At 38.7% G+C, this 19,390-nt stretch overlaps 1 protein-coding gene across 1 annotated transcript in view; it reads right to left on the bottom strand.

Annotated features, from left to right (window-relative positions):
- Nucleotides 1–19,390, bottom strand: part of CLINT1 (clathrin interactor 1) — a 44,817-nt gene that overhangs the window by 10,205 nt on the left and 15,222 nt on the right. The window contains exons 2-6 of the mRNA XM_064725112.1: nucleotides 9,715–9,819; nucleotides 8,947–9,043; nucleotides 7,415–7,523; nucleotides 6,399–6,563; nucleotides 3,773–3,947 (exon numbers count right to left, since the gene is read on the bottom strand). Coding sequence (XP_064581182.1) covers nucleotides 3,773–3,947; nucleotides 6,399–6,563; nucleotides 7,415–7,523; nucleotides 8,947–9,043; nucleotides 9,715–9,819 — 651 coding nt within the window. The remainder of the gene's footprint in view (nucleotides 1–3,772; nucleotides 3,948–6,398; nucleotides 6,564–7,414; nucleotides 7,524–8,946; nucleotides 9,044–9,714; nucleotides 9,820–19,390) is intronic.

The following is a 19,390-nucleotide window of genomic DNA, read 5'->3' as shown; positions in this document are numbered from 1 at the left end:
ACCAGCAGCTCCTGGCATTGGCTTGAGTCAGCCTTTCCTAGATAAGGGAGCTCAAATGGCATCATTTAACTTGATTAAAAAGCACTCCAACCCTGCAGTGTGAGCCCAGCCCTGCTGCCCCACCTGTGTGCACAGAGGGGACCCCAGAGGGGACCAGAGCCACATCTCCATTTGTGCCATCAGGATTTTCACAGGAGCCCCCAGAGCAGAGGGATCTGTGCATTCTCATGGTGTACACAGGGCATCCACCCCAAGAGCCCTGGAGGAGGGTGGAGGATGCTGCTGGAAACATCCAAGAGCAGAGAACACACCCAAGGCTCAGTATGTATTGTATTTAATACCTGCCAGAGTCCAACAATGTTCTGTGGGCTGAGGAAACAAGTGACAAGCAAAATCTGATTGATAGAGAACTGCTACAGATCAATCTCACTAATGCAAGAATGAAAAAAGTCAGTCTTTGGTGATATACAGCAAAATAAATGACTAAAGGCTCTGAGGAAAGAAATTAAACATATATGCCAGAAAGGAGAATAAATATTACAAGATTCAATTTGCCATGACAACCTGTACTTCTTCCAAACTCTCTCAGGAGATCCACTTTTTATTTTTCTTTAATGGTCACATTAACAAAAAAAAAATAAAATTACAGATTAATGTTTGCTCTAAGTGTTTACTGTGCTTAGTAAAATTGCACTGCTTCATCTGAGAATTGCAGAGAACTTAAAATTACAGCAATGTACCAAATAATTAAAAAACTTCTGCAAAGAAAGTATAGAATTACAACTTAGAGAAATCAAAGTATGGACATATGTTCTTTTCCTTTGCCTCAAGTTTTTGTAGTGAGGTTTTTCTTTAACAACCTCTAAGAAAACAAAAACCATTTACTGAGACTAAGTTTATCTAAATTACACTCCAATATAAAAGTCATTGTCTAGATAGTTTTGGTATCATAAAATGACTAAAAGTAGACTTTTAGTCGTTCTTTAGAGTTGCCTTTAAACAATGGCTGTTGCCTCCTTTCAGAGGAGTACAGGAAGCTTTGCTTCCTTTCTATTCTGTTACCTACATCAACCTTTCTGAGTACTGGTGAAACAAGGATTAACAGAGTTTTAAGAATTCTTAGGAAAAAAAAAAAGCAGCGTTTCAGAAGCATCTCTGTGTGTCTGCAGGCAATTCAGAAACAATTTCAGTGTGCAGTGCAAGACTCAGGACAGCAGCTGGTTTACTCACCTAAGAACTAACAAGCACTAAGAAAGAAAACCAGAGGCTTTTCCACTCCATAGGGTATTGCTTCAGGTTTTCCATTAATATACCCCTTTCCCTTGCAAAGGGATATATTAATGGAAAAAAAATAATTTCTTCTATAACACTGTTAGATTTTTTCATCTAAATAAAAAAAAAAAATTCATCTAAATTAAAAAAAAAAAAGGCAGCAGACTTGGCTTCTCCAAATCTCACCATGTAAAGCAGTTGCACTGAAATCTACTGTACACTCATCATTTTGTATCATTTAGCTCTCTGGTAAAGTTCTTATTTCCTTCAAACATTTTTTTCCATCTATGCAAACCACTGGCTTTGCAAGTGAAGTCAGAAATGCACAAGTTTGGCCAAGTTCTTCTGGTGTGTAAAGACCATGGCTTCCAAGCTTTATTGGCCACAGGTAAGATGTGTAAGACACATTTATTCTTTGTGCTTCAAGGCTTTTATTGGCTTTACAGTACTCAAGCAATAATGGTTTATAAAGTTATTAAGACTGAAACAATAGAACATAGCAGCATGTTTGCCAGCTGAGTGAGTATCACCATTTAGTCACTTTTCCAAGTGAAATGGCAACTTAATTGTTATTATATGGCAGCAGGCTACAAATTAGTCAGTACATTTTTGGCACTTTTTTTCTACAAAAAAAATTGCTGAAGTGTGAAAACACAGAGATTTCACGAGGCATTTACAAAAGAATGTTATTTTGAGCCTAAGTTATGATAATTAAAATTTTATGCCACCTTCAGTTTTAATATTTAAATATAGTATTTTGCTAATAGAGCATGCACTAAGGCATGTGTTTACAGTATTCCTAAGGATATATACAGACATTCTATAACCATCTGTTCAATCTTCTTCTGATGGCTTCTGTGAAACAAACCTCTTGGATAAAAATCCTTTCCATGGTTTTTGATCCCCATGCCAGGAGAAGAAAAAAAGAAATTCCAGGCTGGGATTTGAAGCAATGTTAGAGGAGCTGAAATGCTGCAGCCTGAATTCCTTCTTACAGCAGAATAACCTGCAAACACCAAACTGCCTTTGCTCATGTATGTCCCAAAAATTCCTCCTTTTATTCTGAGTCCCAAGTTTATAATTTTTATAAATTTTGAGACAAACAAAACCTGACATAGACCAAAAAAATAGGAGAAAAATCAAACAGAAAAGACAAGGGTTACAAGAGCAAAGCAAAAATGTAAAATGTAATATTAGCCAGAGAAAAAGAGCAGTGTTATTTGGGGCAAAGATGTACAGTGGAGAATTCATCAAAATACACTGCTGTTGCTAAAGATTAGACTTCAGAAAGGACTGTCTAAACCACTGAAAAATATAAGACTTTATCCAGCATATGTAAGAGGCAGTTTTTATTAAGAAATAAAAGAAGTAGGACAAAAAAAAATGTTTACTGTACATTTCCTACGTGAAACACGGCTGGTGAGGTCTGCAGACATCATGGGACAAGTTGCTTTTGAAAGATAAGTACAGAAATGCACACAGAAATGTACCATTGTTACATGTGAATTGTTTACTTTTCTTCTGATCCCTTCTCTTTGTAGTCCATTGATATTAGGTTCTAAGAGGGAACCCTGATGTGTGCAAAGAATGCCAGTTTTATGTTTTATTAATGCCCCACCAAGAGGACCACAAGGGCTTTCCAGAAATGCTGCCATTATTATTATTTTGTTTCCGTGCAAAATTGCTTTAGGTTTGCATCACACAGATGTGTGCATGTGGATTTTTATGTTCATATACATGTGTGACTATCTAAAGATATTCTTGTAAAAAATATTAATCAAATCTCAGTGCAAATTTGATTTTTCAGTTGCTTCCCAAAAGGGAATTATTTCAATATACTTGAGCACTTTCTCTACAGCAATTTCAGATTCTGTTAAGTACAAACTTGATCTCCAGATAATTAAATTCAATGCACCTGTTGAAGTGTGACAGATGTTAAGTTCTTTCTGTAGCCAAAGCAGGGTAGACTTTCTCCCTTACTGAATAAATTTAATGACCAGATGTAAAACAAAGTATTTTCCCGAAAAGCTTTAACTGAAATTAACTTTTTTTCTTTTTTTTTAAAGAAATCACCTGCAGGCTGTTCTTCCTGAAATCAGCTCAGGGAAGCAGCATTGTGTCAAAGCAATTTCAATTTTCTTCCTTGGCACTCCAGCATTCAGAGTGTGTGCAGCATTAAGTGGCAGCCTTCAGTACACTGGCACACGAGCACTGAATTGCTGAGACAAGGAAAAGCTTTGGATATTTCAGCCAAATTCCCTGCTTTGCCAGCAGCTGGGGCAGTAATGGAAGGCAGCCAAGAGCAGTTACTACTGCCAGAGCCACACTGCTCCCCAAGGCCAGGGGAGCTGCACAAGCCCAGGAAGCAGGTACTGAACCCAAATATGCTTCCCCTACAGACAAAAAGAATGGCAGAGGATTGTAGCTTATATCCAGCAATGTCAAACTGCTTCCCAAGAGTAATCTCACAGATAAATTCAGGGTACAACAGCTCCAGTACCTGCACCTTTCTGGAGAGTCCTCTCTATCTTTCCTTCGGAACTTGCTGATGGTGTCATCGATGGTGCTGCCGATCTTGTCACTGAGCTCCCCTAACTTGTCACTGAAAGGAAAAGTTGACTTTTTATCCCATTCTTCATCCCATTTGGACCTGGGCTCAGGATCATATCTTTCACCTGGTAAGACAAAGATAAGAACTATTAAAGGTACCCAAAAAAAGCCTGTGGCCTTTCTGGAATCCCTCCCAAGCCCCCCTGTCCCACACACCTGAGCTGTACAAGCTCACAGAGCAAACAAAGCTCCCCCAGCTGAATCAACTCCATTAGAGCAAGGCACAGCATGGCATGCCCACCATGAAGTGGCAGGAATGAAGGCTCAAACACTTCTGTTTATGGCAATGCCACAGGCTCAATGCCCAGCACATCAGCTGGGCTCTGCTGGAGCAGCCCTGGCTGCAGAAGCAGCTGAGCAGGACGGGCACAGGGCACTGCTGGAACAGCCCCTACTGCAGGATATTCACTCCTGCCTGAGCTGAGTGACCACTGGGGGCTTTATACACTGACACTAATACACAAAAACAGTACCAAAATACTGAAAGAATGTGCATAATAACTTTGCATTTTCCACACTCAGCAATTAAAAAAAGTTTTACATTTTTTTAAGAGAGATGAAAAAAGAAAAGGCAGTAAACTCACCTTTTCAGGGGCCACTGGATACCCTGAACATTTTTCCTGAGCATTATTACCAAGAAATCAAAAACTTTTTTTTCTAATTTAGTATTCCAGACCTTGATATTGGTATTTTAGATTACAAACAGCTGCCAGTTTTACTTGAAATTAGCATAATTGTTGTACAATCCCATCAAGGAAGTCTAGAACACTGAAGAGTCTTGTTTGTACACACACAGCCAACTTGAGTTTAATTCAAATTAAAAAACCATTTTAACAAAGACTTTGCTATCAGAAGCACTGCACACTTCATCTTGTATTGTGATCTTGTATCAGATCTTCCTCACAAAATACAGGTGTATAAATTCATAGGCAAACATTTATATTCTGGGCTATCATGCACATGCAACAAGCCAATTTTTGTGCATCTTTTAAAAATGCGAAACAACAGTAATTTTTTTTTTTTACTTAGGCTGGATAAAATTGAGTGGCAGAGAGGAAGGACAGTGAAATAATCCCTACTTCAAGTTACAAACAAATGCTATTGCAGCTCTCGTGATGTTCAAGGTGTTTTCAATTAAGCCATTTTAATAAAAAGAAAATTATGATTCCAGCACCACAAGGTGCAAAATTTGAATTATACCTATCTGATAACTTCATATCATATAGGGTGTATTTTCTTAGTAAAGACATAGGTGCAAGTCTCCAATGACATCTGTTTAAGTCATAAAACTTTTCCATTTGAGAATCTGCTACAAATCCATGAGATACTCAGTGAGATCTTTATCATTGGAAAAGGAGACACTGCTCAGAAATGTACTGCTGTTAAATTTTGCAGGAGAATAAAATGGCCTTATTTCAGTTTATGTCAGGCTCTCAAGCATTTTAATGCAGATTCCTTTAGAGGGGTTTTCCTGTGCAATACAAATTTTTAAATTGAAATAGACACCAACTAGAAGCTCAGAATTTTCAGGACAAAATAAACTAACAAAAAAATCTTAATAAAACCATTTTTGTTTAAATAACTTGAATCTTCTTGATTAGAAATCTCACCTGGGAAAGGGTTTGCTTTGTGCTGCAAGAAAGACTTTTAAAAAACCTTTACTCAACAAATGAAGGAATAATTCCAAACTCTTTACCACAAAAATTAAATACAAGACAGAAACTAGTCCTTTAAATTAAAAAACCTGAATGATACCTAAAGAGCACATGGAGAAATGATCCTACCCAGCCTAAAAGGATAGATCACGACTCTGCACAGAGAAGTCAAAAGATCAGCTCAGTGAAAGAACAAAGGGACATGTACAAAAAGTACAAATACAGTGACTCATAAGTATTTCCTAAAAAGAGAAGCACCACAATTCCAAGCAAGTAGCAAAGGCTAAAGGAATGTAATAAAAGAAGAATTATCCTGCCTTGGAAATTTTTTAACTACTTTGCATATGAGGAAAAGGGAGAATGGAGAAGCAACCTGTCAAAAACAGGAGGGATCAAATCTAAGTGGAAGGCTCACAGATAAGAAAAGTAAAAAAGTCAGAAAGCATCAGACAAACAGGTGAAGTTTAAGCCCTGCACAGCTACTACTGAGCTCTTACAGCAAACCCTTCTCTCAAAGAAATCACCAAACCAGAGCCTTGTGCCATTGGGACGTTGGTACTCATCCCTTACTAAAAGCAGCCAAGGATTTACTCATGCCAAAGAAAACACAGACTGGCAGCTGGATCATGGATGGCATGCTGGGATACATCAGATGGAAGCCCCAACAAAAGCTCAGACCCCTGGTACACACTATGAGAGGGACTGGGAGCAAGGAGTAACATACTTGGTGCCTGTAAAGTCAGCTCTGACAGAGCCCAGGAAACTCACACAAAATGCACAGATGCATTTCAAGGCTCCAAACAGTGCTTTTGGGAAAGCAAAAGTGGATTGCAATCCTTGCCAAGGCAGCCCAGTACTCACTGTATCTGAACCCTCCGACACTGTCCGAGGACACCCCAATGTATTTGTCTTTGTTCTTCTTTGCTTTCTTCCTCTCCTCCCGCAGCCGATCGTCGTCTTGAGCAAACTCAACCATTTCCTTCACCTTCTGGCGGATGTTTATCCCCTGGTCCTTGCCATTCTCATCTGGCAGGTAATGCAGGACAGAGATGATGGATGGAAGATGGGAGGGAAAAGGAAAATAGTAAGAGGCAGCAATACTGAACACCAAACTGATAAAAAAATTTGAATCATGAACACAACAGTCAAAGATTTCGTGACTGCTGCATGAGGTCCACTGCATCTCTTTAAAAGGGACTAATTAACAAAATTTAGATAAATGAGTTTGCACTGAATGGTGTACTTAAACATAGAAGAGATTAACAAAGGCTGAGACAGAACTTGTATTCTCCACTTGAACAATTTTAACCCCTCAAAACATCACCCTTCTTCCTCAGTCTTTTTAGCACAGTTTTTGCGAGTTTCATCGCAAGAACTCAGTCCCACGGCAGAACTGATTTTTTGAAAAATTGCTTTCAGTTGGGAAGTACTATAAGCTAAATGTGCTCCTTTCCAGCCTTTTTCACATTCAAAACACACACTGGCCTTGCTGCCTTTGCACTGTAAATATTATTTGGTGGGAGGAAAAAACCCCAGCTTCAAACAGATGTGTGTGTTTTGGAGCTCTAACCTTTTCTTCCCATATGATTAAAGCTATTCCTTTACGGACACCACAGGGGACCAGTCTCTAGTGCATATTTTAATATAAACCCCAACACTCATGTTGTGTTGGTTCTGTTGTTATTAGCCAGTCTTTTCTGCAAGTTCTTGTCTTCACTAATTAATACTCTAGGGCCCCACGTCTTGGATTCTGCACTCTTCACACAACTGGCAACAGTCACATTTTAATTAGACTGGGGAAGCTTCTAAGCTGGTTCAGGTGACTGACAACTCCAACTACTGTTTTAATTTGCTTATAAGATTTTTCTATTGCTCACCTACAAAGTGGTAATTTTCCAGGGATCGCAAATCATAAATGTGTTCTCTGGCACTTGTAACAACACGCTCTGATCCATTCCTTATGAGGTAAGCTAGGAGCAGCAAAGACTATAAAAATACAAAGCACCTTATGATTGCATGAACAAAAACTCTACCTTTTTTTGCAAAAACCCCAAACCTACCCCCCTCCCCAAATTAGTAAATACTAACCTTCCCTTTTTATTATTATATGAGTCCCATGGAAGCATTTTTTTCCTCACATCAATCTTTTGCTCTTTAGACTATCAAAAACTGTATTTTTAAAACTTCAGCTTGTTACTACTAAATCACAGGTAGTTACCTTTATCAGCCACTGCTTGTTTTAAGATAAAGCAGCAGCAATTAAGGAGAAAAAGTTAACCTGTGAAATGAGGCATTTTCTTTTGCATCTTTTGTTCACAATTTTCCAATGGCTTTCACTGAAAGGTAACTCCTACAGGAATTTAAGAAGCCTTCTGCAGCATTCAATGGATATACAAAACTGCATTTCAGGACGACTTTAGACAAGTGACAAAACAAATGAAGTTTAAATAATACTTTCAGTTCTCTATGTTGAGGATTTATATCTAGAAAAAAATAAGGCTCTTTCTCTGAAGTAGTGCCTTTATCAGCTAAAACTATAATTTTATTTCACCCAATCTAAACCTGATAAGCAATTTCAAGAAGTCTTTATAACATTAAGTAGTTATGTGTGATAGCATTAAAAATTAATTTCTATTGTACTTCAGGGAAAACAATTACTATGACTACAAAACATCAAGCACCTGTGAAAAACACAAACCATGCTTTAGAATTAATTGTGTCTTGCTACAATCCTGGCATCAAGAAAAACAAAATATAACCTAGTCTAATACATCAATTCTAAAAAAGGAGGTTATATTTGCATAATTCAGTGAACACTGAACACCACTTTAAGTGCAGCACAACACAATCTCAAGCAAAAAGTTTCTGCATGAAAGACAAGAAAAATGCAAATGACTCTGATCTTTTCCAAAACACAATTAGGACAAAAAACTGTCATGTAAGATCTGCAAGAAAATTTGGCCCACTCAAAGGTAAACTACAACTTTTAAAGCATTACAAATTGACAGAAAATTAAGATTACTTTGCATTTTATTTCAGGTATTCTTGAATTCTGTCAAAAAATGTTTTCCTGATAGCACAGTAACTTAACATCTCCTTCTCATGGAGCTCATAGCAATTCCTTTGGGTAAATTGAAATTGTGAGCACTAGTCTAATACCTGAATAGCAGTAAAATGGAATTGCTCTGTTGTGTTCATTAAGTAACATCTTAATGTGCTTCTAAACCCAGAAATTCTGTAGGTTTTTTTTATGTACAGCATTTGAAAAACACCTTTGACTTCACCAACAGAATTATAAAACATTTAGGGAAGAAATTCTATGTTGCCAGAGGAGCAAGTGCTGTAGGATTATCTAAACAAGAACTCCACCAGGACCCTGCATGAGCACCAAGCCCTGATCCTTACACACCTTATAAACTCTCCTCCAGTTCTTTTTGTTGTCTTTCAGCATCCGAGTCCACAGCATGTTCATGAGCTCTGGAAACTGCTCGTACATAAACGTAGCCCTAAGGAAGGGAACAAAAGCAGCACAGAAATGTCGTTTGCCCGGCTTGGCCACAAGAGCCTGCTCACACTCGGGGCTGGCAGTAGATGGCAGGAGTGATCCAAGCCCGGCCACATCGGGGGACATTAAAGGGAAAAAGCTGCCCCTGTTTTAACTCCTCGATCAGTCATTCACATCCCAGGACTACAAAAGAAAAGAGTAATTCTAAATATCTGAGGTAGTAAAAGAACCTTCACTAATTTGTCATGAAAATAATGCTGAATATGAATACCCTAATAACCACTGCAACTGATCAAACACACAACTTCCAAACTTATTTTAACAGGAAAAAAAAAAAGCTCAAGGAAGAATTCAACATGTTTTGCTGTTTTTGTAGAAGCTACAAGAAAGTGCTTTGAAAAAAAATACTCCAAAAAAATCAGCTGTATGGAAAGAATTCTGAAGACACATAAATGAAAAATCAAGAATTTAAAAAATACAGGGGCTTCATTTTTTGTTTGACAGTTTTCACTACATTCTATGATTAGGCATTAAAAAACTTAAGACTTTATTTACAGCAACTTTTGGGCATTATCAGTCTGAATACCACAGAGTTGATTTAGCATCAAATTTCACATTCTTATATAAAATGTACCTTTCTTTTCTTCATCACTGAGTCAAATTATCACTTACTTGGCAATCTCTCCCATGAGTTGCCCTGAAGGTCCCCACGGATCATCATTGGTTGCTTCTCGAACCTTAGACTCTATTTCTGAATAATTCATAACCACATTGGTGCTGCAAAGGAAAAAAAATTCACACACATGAAGATTAGCATCAAAACTGAGAAACACATGAAAACTTAATAATGACACTAGTGCAGATCTCACTTAATGAGATACCTCTACAGAGTGGGAAAGAAAACAGCTTTAGTGCACAAGTTACCCTGAGGACACTATACACCACATTTAAGTTATCTTTAAGAAGGTTTTACTATTCTATTAGTCCTCAAGAATACAGATGAGAAACTGGGGATTACATTACAGCTGGATTCAGTCCAGTAAAAATGGCTTTGGGTCAAATTAAAATGCAAACCAAACCACCAGAGTCAAAGCTGATGGCTTCTGCAGTTAGGTATGGTTTGCTTACAGGTTTGTAATGGCACAGAGTTATTTGCAAGAGGATTTATAACTCAATCAGAGGCACTTTTTTTGGAATGATGTTACAAGAGAAAATCAAGAACATCAGTACCAAACAGGTGTTAGCCAAAAAAATAACAAAAAAATCACATGGAAGACTAAAGTAAGGGAGATGAGATTCACTAGCAAGTCTGCTTCCTAGCTTGAATTTAATTAATTAAGGGAAAACAGCCAAAGAAGCTGCAGAGCACTCAGTTACAATGACAGCAATGCAAATACTGCAAGGAGCTCAGGCTGTCTGTTCGAGAGGTCACAGAAAAACCTTACTGGGAAAAGATTTTTTCTGTGATGTTAACATTAAAATAGTAAATAAGTGATTTCTTTAATGAATCCTTAAAACAGGTAACATATGAGCCCAGCAACCTCCTTTGTGTCCCTAAAAGCATCCAGATGTGTTTGATAACAATTTCCCTCATCTTCTAAGGTGAGTGAGCAGCCCAATAATCTCAGCCATAGTGAGAACATTTGGAAACCTCTCTCAGCTCTGGAGCACCAGGAGTCACCTGAGATCAGCAGTGACAGGAGAGCTGCTGCTCTCTGCTCTCCCTTCATACCTGGACTGTACTCAAACAACACATTTACACCTAGCATGTCACAAGTTTCAAAGTTTACTTAAAAGTACATCATAACTGATTCAGAAGCGAAGAAAAACCCCTCTGAGTTTCAACACAAACCAATCCACAATGACAAATTAATTGAACTGTAGGAAAGAGCTAATGATTTATAATGCAATGTGGAGAAAGCATTTGCTACTTAAGAACCTCTTCTGAACCCGAATGACCTAAAAGGAGAAAAAAAAAAAATCAAGATGCTCAATAGTCATCCCAACAGTTATCCCTCTGTCCATGTAGGAGTTTGCACAATGCAGCATTCAAGCAACTCCTGCTCAATTTTATTTGGCATAAGGATAGCAAAGATCTTGGAACTGGGAGATATAAACAGCAGAAACAAGAATGAAATCCCCTCAAGTCTGAAAGGGGACACAGAAGGTAATTGTTAAAACAGAATAAAATTTCTGGACTTAATCTTGGATTCTCAGCATGAGAATTCCTGCTGTCAGATCCTGATGTATGATTTTATTCAACTTTGTGTCTAAAGAGAGCATAAGCTACATGACTGAATAAATAATCAGCAAGCTCCCAGAACCTAGCTATATTACAACAAGCATGTAAGAACACAGCAGCAGTTTGGAACAACAGCAATTAAGGTTTTACAAATTCATTTATGCTGAATACACCTCAAGCTTCTGTTCCTGGTATTTTCTTTACTGTACATACAAATGTAAACCAAGCCCATCTTTATTTCCCACATGTATGGAAAAAACACAACCCAAAGCTCCAGGATTTGCAGCTCCCAGCACACTGGGTCCCTTGTCCAAAGCAAGGAAAGGCAGGGAAATGAATGGAAAGGTTCTGCTTGTTTTTATAACCCCTCCTTCAGCATTTGTTGAGAGACTTGATGGAGACTTGGGAGGGGGAAGCATAAAATGAAGTATTTCCTTAATTTCTTAGAGCAAAAAAATTTAAGAATAGAAAATGCTTGAAGAGATGCAAACAGTGTACAAAAACAAATGGCAGCATTGGCTATGCAAGAGCTCAGGGCACGTGGCTGAAGCAGCAGCAGGGCTGCAAGGGGGAAACGGAAGGAAAACAAGGGAAATTAAGTAATGCCAAGAGAAAAAAGGTGCAGTTAAGCCTCTCTAAGTACAGAAACATGCTCGACTTCTAAACCTCTCTGCAGAAAAGTTATTGTTCTCAGCAACTAGGAGAAAGCTCTTTTTTAAATGCCAAGCTGAGATCTAATGGAATGAACCATTCCAAACCAAAGCATCTTAGAGCCACATTTAATTCAGGAACAAATGTAAACTTCAAGGAGAAAAAAAAAAAACCCTCACTGTTGTATAGTTTGGCATCATTCCAGGTCACTTAAAAATAACCATTTCTAAAAAGGTGGAAATACAGTTTTATTCTTCCTTTCCCATGTTTTCTATGGCCCTCATTCCCTGCCCTACCCATGATTCCTGTGACCTTTGCAGCAAAAAAATAATTTATGTCCAGATGTGAAGGGAAAAAGTGACTAGCTTGATTGCCAAGACTTCCTGTGATTGATATAAATTTAATATCCGAGGACACTTTCCGACACCAGGGGGGGCTCTCTGATTAGTTTATCCTGGGCAGCTTCCAGGGAATCGTGCTGGATCGCATGGAGAGGCTGCCCTGCAAACAAACGGCCCTGAACGCCCGGGGCTGACAGAAGGGAACTTCTCAGGCAGGGCTGACACCCCCTTATCTGCCATTCTGCATCTGATCCACCCAAATCCTTCACTGACACCCTGCACTGCTGCAATCTCGCGACAAGAACATTTACAGAAACTTCTGGCATGGACAAAGATACTAAGCAGGAAAGTGTATTTTGAAAGTTACATCCAAAATAAGGGTACAGCAACAAAGGGATTGACATGGACATCACAAACTGTTACATTCTTCTGTGTCTTACATTTAAGTCTATTAAAACAGATTAATGACAACAGATTCTTTAAACTCTTTATTGTACCCTTCCCAAGTGATTTCAGTATAATTTTCTTTTTTAAAAAATAAAACTGTTTCCAAAAGCCAAGAGAGGGCACTGTCACATCTCTACAGAACAAGCAGTGAGCAAAATGCTTTTAATTTTCTTGCAACTTTAAATGTTTGCATCTTCAGTTTACAACACTGAACAGGTAGCTCAAGTCTGAGACTAAATTCCTTTTAAGTGAATAAATGGACATTGCTAATAAAGTCAGTGGGTAACAGCTGTAAATACCTGACTATTTCCAAGTGGGTCCTAGTGGATTACCCTACAGTGTGCTGGGAGGGATGTGAAAGGGGAGAGCAGCACTGAACACATCAAGTGTATAATTTGAGGTAAGAATGATGTTTAGCTGGTATTAGGGAGAAAAGGCAGCAAGAGGGGACAAGAAGTTCTGTACCTCCTCATATAAAACTCAGATCAGAGGATCTGTGAAGGTACAAAAGGTCCAGCAGTATCTGCCATTTCAACATTTACAGTTGCAACAGTCTGAGAGCATTTGAACTTTCAGGCATGAAGAGCATGAAAATCCTACAGGCCTGAGATTGTCCTCAGCACTTTGAAACAGGGAAATGAAAGGCAGCTTGTGGATGGCCTGCATGAAAATAAAACCTTACAGACTGCAGGAACCCTGCACAGATGACACACAAACCAGGCAGACTAAGCCCAGTCCTCCTCCTCCTTATCAGCAGATACTGAATGTAACGCACGATGTGGACAGAAATGCACATGACCACTAGTAAGTGATAAATGTATCAGCAGAAAACTTCTCCTTGTGTTTCATTTCAACAGACTCCAACAGATATATCTGCCTACTCTGCTCAGGCTTCTGATTTTACACATGAATCAAGCTGTATTGCTCATGCCCATATTGATGGGCATGAAGTATATTCTGCTCTCAGTAATACATTAGTGCTTCATCAACATTAGTTTTTCTTTTTCCCCCTATAAAATAGCTACAAAATAATTACTGAAAAAGAGGGTTTTTTCTATTCCAGACTAAGAAATTATTTTTGAAATTACTTTTGTGCTGGCAAAGTAAAATCATTGTACTTCACCCAAGACGCTAGTTAAAAATTAAATAAACACTACATCCTGAATAGAAATGTTTGTTTCAGAGTGAAGATTTTTCATTGCTCAGGACTACAATATTCTCTACAGATTCATATGCTCTAACTGAAGTCAATTATCTGTTAGGAGATTACAATCACTTATACACAACTATAACTGTACTGCTTCCAGTAATGGCTTCCAATTGGTAACATTACAATTAGTTTTGTTGTGCCTGAACTAATTATCCACATCAATCATTGCTGGTTCCAAACTGAACAAGAATTCCACCCTAATTCTCTCTACACCATACACCTTGAATCAGAAACTCTTTGGAAACATGGATGTGGGGACACAAGGCTCTGCATATAGTCAGCAATATAAATGGAGGAGTATTTTCTCAGCTAATTACTCTAAAATTAACCCTCAAACAACATTTCATAGCAATGATTTAAATACACTGCCAGCAAACCTGCTAAAGGACAAGATGCAACAATTTTTGTTGATGAGAACTCAGGATGCAGCATAAAGCACTAGAGGAGTAAATACTCCACTGCCCATGGCCTTCCTTAAAGAACATCACACAGAGATTTCCACTTCATGCTCCCTCCCAGCATCTCTTCTATCTTCCACATTTTTTCATGGTCAGTGGTGTTCTGTTCCCTCACCACCCTGACCATACATTCAAGTGCATGAAATCACAACTCATAAAGGAAGCTCACAGGTTATGGGCAGATTTTGGGAGCAATGTTCTTTGGATAACTATTCCTAAGAAAATAATTCATTAGGAAAGAAAGTGTTATACATCAAATTTTCAGATGTTCAAATATCAAAAACACTCAGCCTTTTGTATGAATGCTCAAATACCAGTAGTTTCTTAAACATGCAGAAACCTTTGAACAGCATGTGCACAGCTAACCTGCACTCAAGAAAATAGGCACCATGAGAAAAGGAGGTAAATAATAAATATCTATCCATCCATTCAGAATGGAACTTACTTGAAAACATACTCAGGAATCAGAAAGCCTAACAGATCTTTGCCAGTGTTTCTGCACAAATGCAAGAAAAGCCTTGACTGTGCCCTGGGGTGAGAGCCAGAGCACTCCATAAAGGCACGGGCAGGATCAGAGCTGCCATTGCTGTGGGTGGCGTCACCCCGGGCACAACTCTGGGCACCACATCCACTGAAGATTTGTGAAATGCCAGCTCTAATCTCATGACAGCTAAAATAACCAGAAGCCACAGAGAGGGGACATTACAACAGTTCCTTTATAGTGATGATAAAGGTATTGGATTGGACAGGGTGAGCCTAATTAGAAACACTTCTCAAGCCTCTGGGAAGCTGCCCACTGTGCTGAGGGACTCACTGCAGGAACAAGAAACCTGGCTACACATACACATTTTTTTCAATGTATATTTCAAACCAATTACAATATCATGTATACATGGGACTCCTATGAGCATAATATTCTGCCTTTAACTATTACTCCAAGGACACCTCTGGATTATGCACCTTCTGTTTTCCTTTTTTTTTAATTTTACAACTGGGAACACTAAAATACTAAAAGCTGACATGAGAAACTTTGTACATTTTACCACCATTAACAGTTTCCAATGAGACACCAATCTGCAAATATCTGCTTAAGGACCAAGCACAGAAGAATAAAAATTCAAGCTTTACTCATGTGTATGTACCATACATCCAGTATGAACATTAATGCTATTCAAACAAACAGCAACACTAAAGAATTTTTTAAAAAATAAATTAGTGTATTAGAGCAGGCAGGGTCTGGATAAACAGAGGACAAGAGAAGCTCTGTTACTGTACAGCACTATGAAATGTGGTGACAAAGTCTTACAAGAAGTAAATATTTTAACCTTTTGTTATTTAACGTGCCAAAACAGACACAACATGATTTTATCTTCTGAACAACATGTTTAACATTATCCCTTCAATAGTGAGTCTCACATACTAATAGTTTAATCTCATTCTTTTAGTGATTTTGTTAGCAGTTTCCTTATTTTTAGAAAGTCTTGCCTGTGTTTCCTGTGACTTTCACAGTGAATAAAGGCAAAGCACACTTTAAATTTGGTCCTGACAGAGCAGATGTTACTGACTCTGAATCAAATCTCATCACCTCAGTTGGTGACAAGGCAGAGACCATCACAGTTACATTCCACATAGACAAACCCCAGTAAGGAAACTATTCCACAGCTCTGGATCTAAAACTGAGTGGGGACTGCATTATTCAACCAGAGAGGTTCATAAAAGGCATAAAATAGTTCAGAAAACATTAAGTTACAGCACAAGGGAGCTTGCTTGAGATGAATAGAGAAGAACACACACATGGTTCATTTATTTACCTTTCCTATCTCCACCTAAACATCCCACCAGTTCTATGGAAGGCACACCAGTGACAACTGCAGGTGAAGCTCTGAACAAAGGCAGCAGGAGCTCCCACCTGGGGGCTGAGGCAGCTCCCTGCCCCTGCAGTTTGGGAACCACCCTTGTCTCCCTCTCACTGAGAAACCACAGTCACCCCCTAAGACAAGAAAGGGGCCACGAGTGACTGCTCACATGACCAATGGCACAGGTTTTAGGAGTATTATCCAAATGCAACAGCAGCAATTTGTGCTCAGATTTCCCAAAAACCATTAGAGGGGCTGACAGCTTAAGGCAAAATGACACTAACATAACATAGAGCTGCTTCTAGACATTTGAGATTATAGCTGTATTTGTTTTTTAAAAAGATGAAGTGACTGAATGCACTATATAATGAGCCAAGTGAACATTCACCATCTGGAGAAGAGACAAGGCAGGCCCTGGCAATATTTTCACAATACAGTTATCTAGGAGACCCCCACCCACAGACACACACGCAATTAAGATGAAGCCCTCAGAGAGGAGTGAACACAACCTCATCTCACCATTTAACTCCTGTGAGTCATGCATCTAAACTATTTTTAGTATCTAGATTAAAAGGTTTCTGTAAAGGAGGGGTAGAAATAGAGGGAAAGCTTTCTGAGAACGCAAAGCAGCAGCTTTAATGTTAAATGATCTTTTTTAAAATTGTGTGCACAAGTTAGTTTCAACTACTGAGAACACACAGTAAATAAAAAAGCTACACAACTTGCCTGAGTACAGGATACACCTCCCCCACTCCCAGGTGTAGGAATCTTGGCATCTATTAAACTGTTAATTAGTTTCCAGAAACACTTTCGCCAATTAAAAAAATCATTTAATACTTATCCATCTGGGCATGAAATACTTTCAAGAGAGCATTAGAATCAGTGAGCTAAAAAAGAACGGATCCTGATCCACACAGCACTGCCTCCCAAACCACCAGAGGCCAGGACATGGAGCAAGCAGCGCCCCACAAGCAGGGACAGCACCCATCAACTGCACCTGTTTCTGTGAGCATCCCTTCCTTCAGGCTCTGAGGGATCCCAGATCATCACTGGTCCAAACCTGTGATCCACAAACTGAAAGGATTTAATACGAAGTCAAAGAGAAAAATGCATTTCAGGATGAGATTTAAAAATGTATTTTGGGGTAAGATTTCACTACTCTATGACACTGTCACTTATCTTACAGAGCTCACTGTGCAGACTGGTTCACAGACAGAGGATATCATTTATTCACCTGCTATCCCAAGCAATACAATGGAAGTTCAGGAATCTATGCACCTAATGCTATTAACAATTATTCAGAGAAGGCACTCCAAATAAAATGGGGCTGCTCTTCCCTTCAGTGAACTCATGTATTCCATCTCAGCCAGCCTCTCTCCCCTCGCTGGGTGAAGACAAACTAACTAAAAAACATGTAACAAACTTAATGCATTTTCATTTTGCTCCTGTCAGTAATGTCACTTTTGTTATAAAACATGCAGCTTAGATTTAGAGCCTTACAGATAAAACATATGGATACCAAATAGGAAGCCAGCAGTCCACATTCAACAAAGAAACAGATGGGGACCCATCTGCCAAAATGTCTGGAGAAATACCTCAGGTTACAGGGAGGTAACAGCACAGCATTAGTGCTGTTGACCGTTTGAAGTTTTTATTTTTCAGCCACTCCTCAGAACCATTACAAATATGACTCCAGCCAGTTCAGTCCATGAATGCCAGGTATTATTCCAGACCTCTATGCAAGGAGCAGTCATACTCCTCCTGGCCAATGATACAATCTTCATTATATACAGTAGGATATGAAATACATTTTCAGCTTTTCAAGTTCAGTTTCATAATTTATGTGGCAGATGTGCAAGGCAAACTGCACAGAAAGAGATAAGCCAAGAAAAACATCCTGATGGCCACGAATGAATTACAACTTGTGGGAGGAAGGAACTATAAAGCTATTTCCTGTGCCTTACAACTTCTGATCACAAAAGACTACCAAGTAAACAAAATAGCCCCAAATCCACCACACACACTGTCAAAAAGAACAGTGACTTTAAAAATGAAATTGCAGCCTGTTAGAGAACTCAGACCTCTCACTGACAGAAACCAACACTGCACCTTACTGAAGTCTTCCCTTTCAAAGTTTCCCCCTCTCAGAAGTTCCCAACTGCAGAATGCTATACCCTAAAAGGTTTTGTCATCTCTTGCTACAGCTGAATTATTTTTTGCAGATGTTGGGAACATGAAGCATGGGAACATGGCAGTTTTAGAGTGTATTTGTGCAAGGAACAAACACTTCCTCCCCCACTTGATTTAAGACTGATTTCACCTCTCCTACTGCAGATCCCCTGCAGTATGTCAGTGTTAATACTTTCATACTTTTATATAAAACAATCCCTTGTGGTTCACCAACAGATACATGGCTGCTTTATGTATCTTATTATGTGGTAGTAAATAATTTCTCCAACTCATCAAGAACTTTGCCATGTTGATAATGCTAATTGTGGGTTTGAATCACTATACAAAGTGTACTTTTCATTTAAAGTTCAGACCCATTTCTTTATTTCCCCATTTTTAATGGGAAATTTTCTCACATTCTTCAGTTACCATGCCCTAAACTTCACCCATTATAGACTATCTTCCCTTCAAATGCATATTTCTGCAGCTCCATTTTTGAAGGCTTAATAGTGTTGTCATTTTATTATACTTAATTCAAAAACATTCTTTAAAAGGTAACTTACAAAAATAAATGCTACACTCCAACAAGTAGAATGAATTAAAATATTTCCTTTTCATTTACATAGTAAGAGGACCATAACAGTATTTCCATTTGTTTTCAATATTAGTTTTTAGGTCACATTTTTAGTTGAAATTGGAGGACAATTACACACAAAGCATTCTTGTGACAAATCTGATTAAACTTAAGCGTGAAAACCAATTTCACAAACAAGTGGGAAAAAAGCTGCCACTGAGGCCACACTTGACACTTGGGTGGGACAGTGACACACTGAACAGTAACTCTGGTTGTGATCCAGCCATAAAAATGATGCTGCCACTGCCCTGTGCAGGTTTGCAGTCTCCTTGCCTCTTGTGAGCTTCCACCTGGCACAGCAGATGAGAGTCACTGCTCTGCAGCTCCTGTTCCTGTGGAT

The sequence above is a fragment of the Zonotrichia leucophrys genome, chromosome 13 (assembly GCF_028769735.1).
Source record: "Zonotrichia leucophrys gambelii isolate GWCS_2022_RI chromosome 13, RI_Zleu_2.0, whole genome shotgun sequence".
In the NCBI taxonomy this organism is placed as follows: Eukaryota; Metazoa; Chordata; class Aves; order Passeriformes; family Passerellidae; genus Zonotrichia; species Zonotrichia leucophrys.
This window is presented reverse-complemented; position numbering and strand designations above follow the sequence as displayed.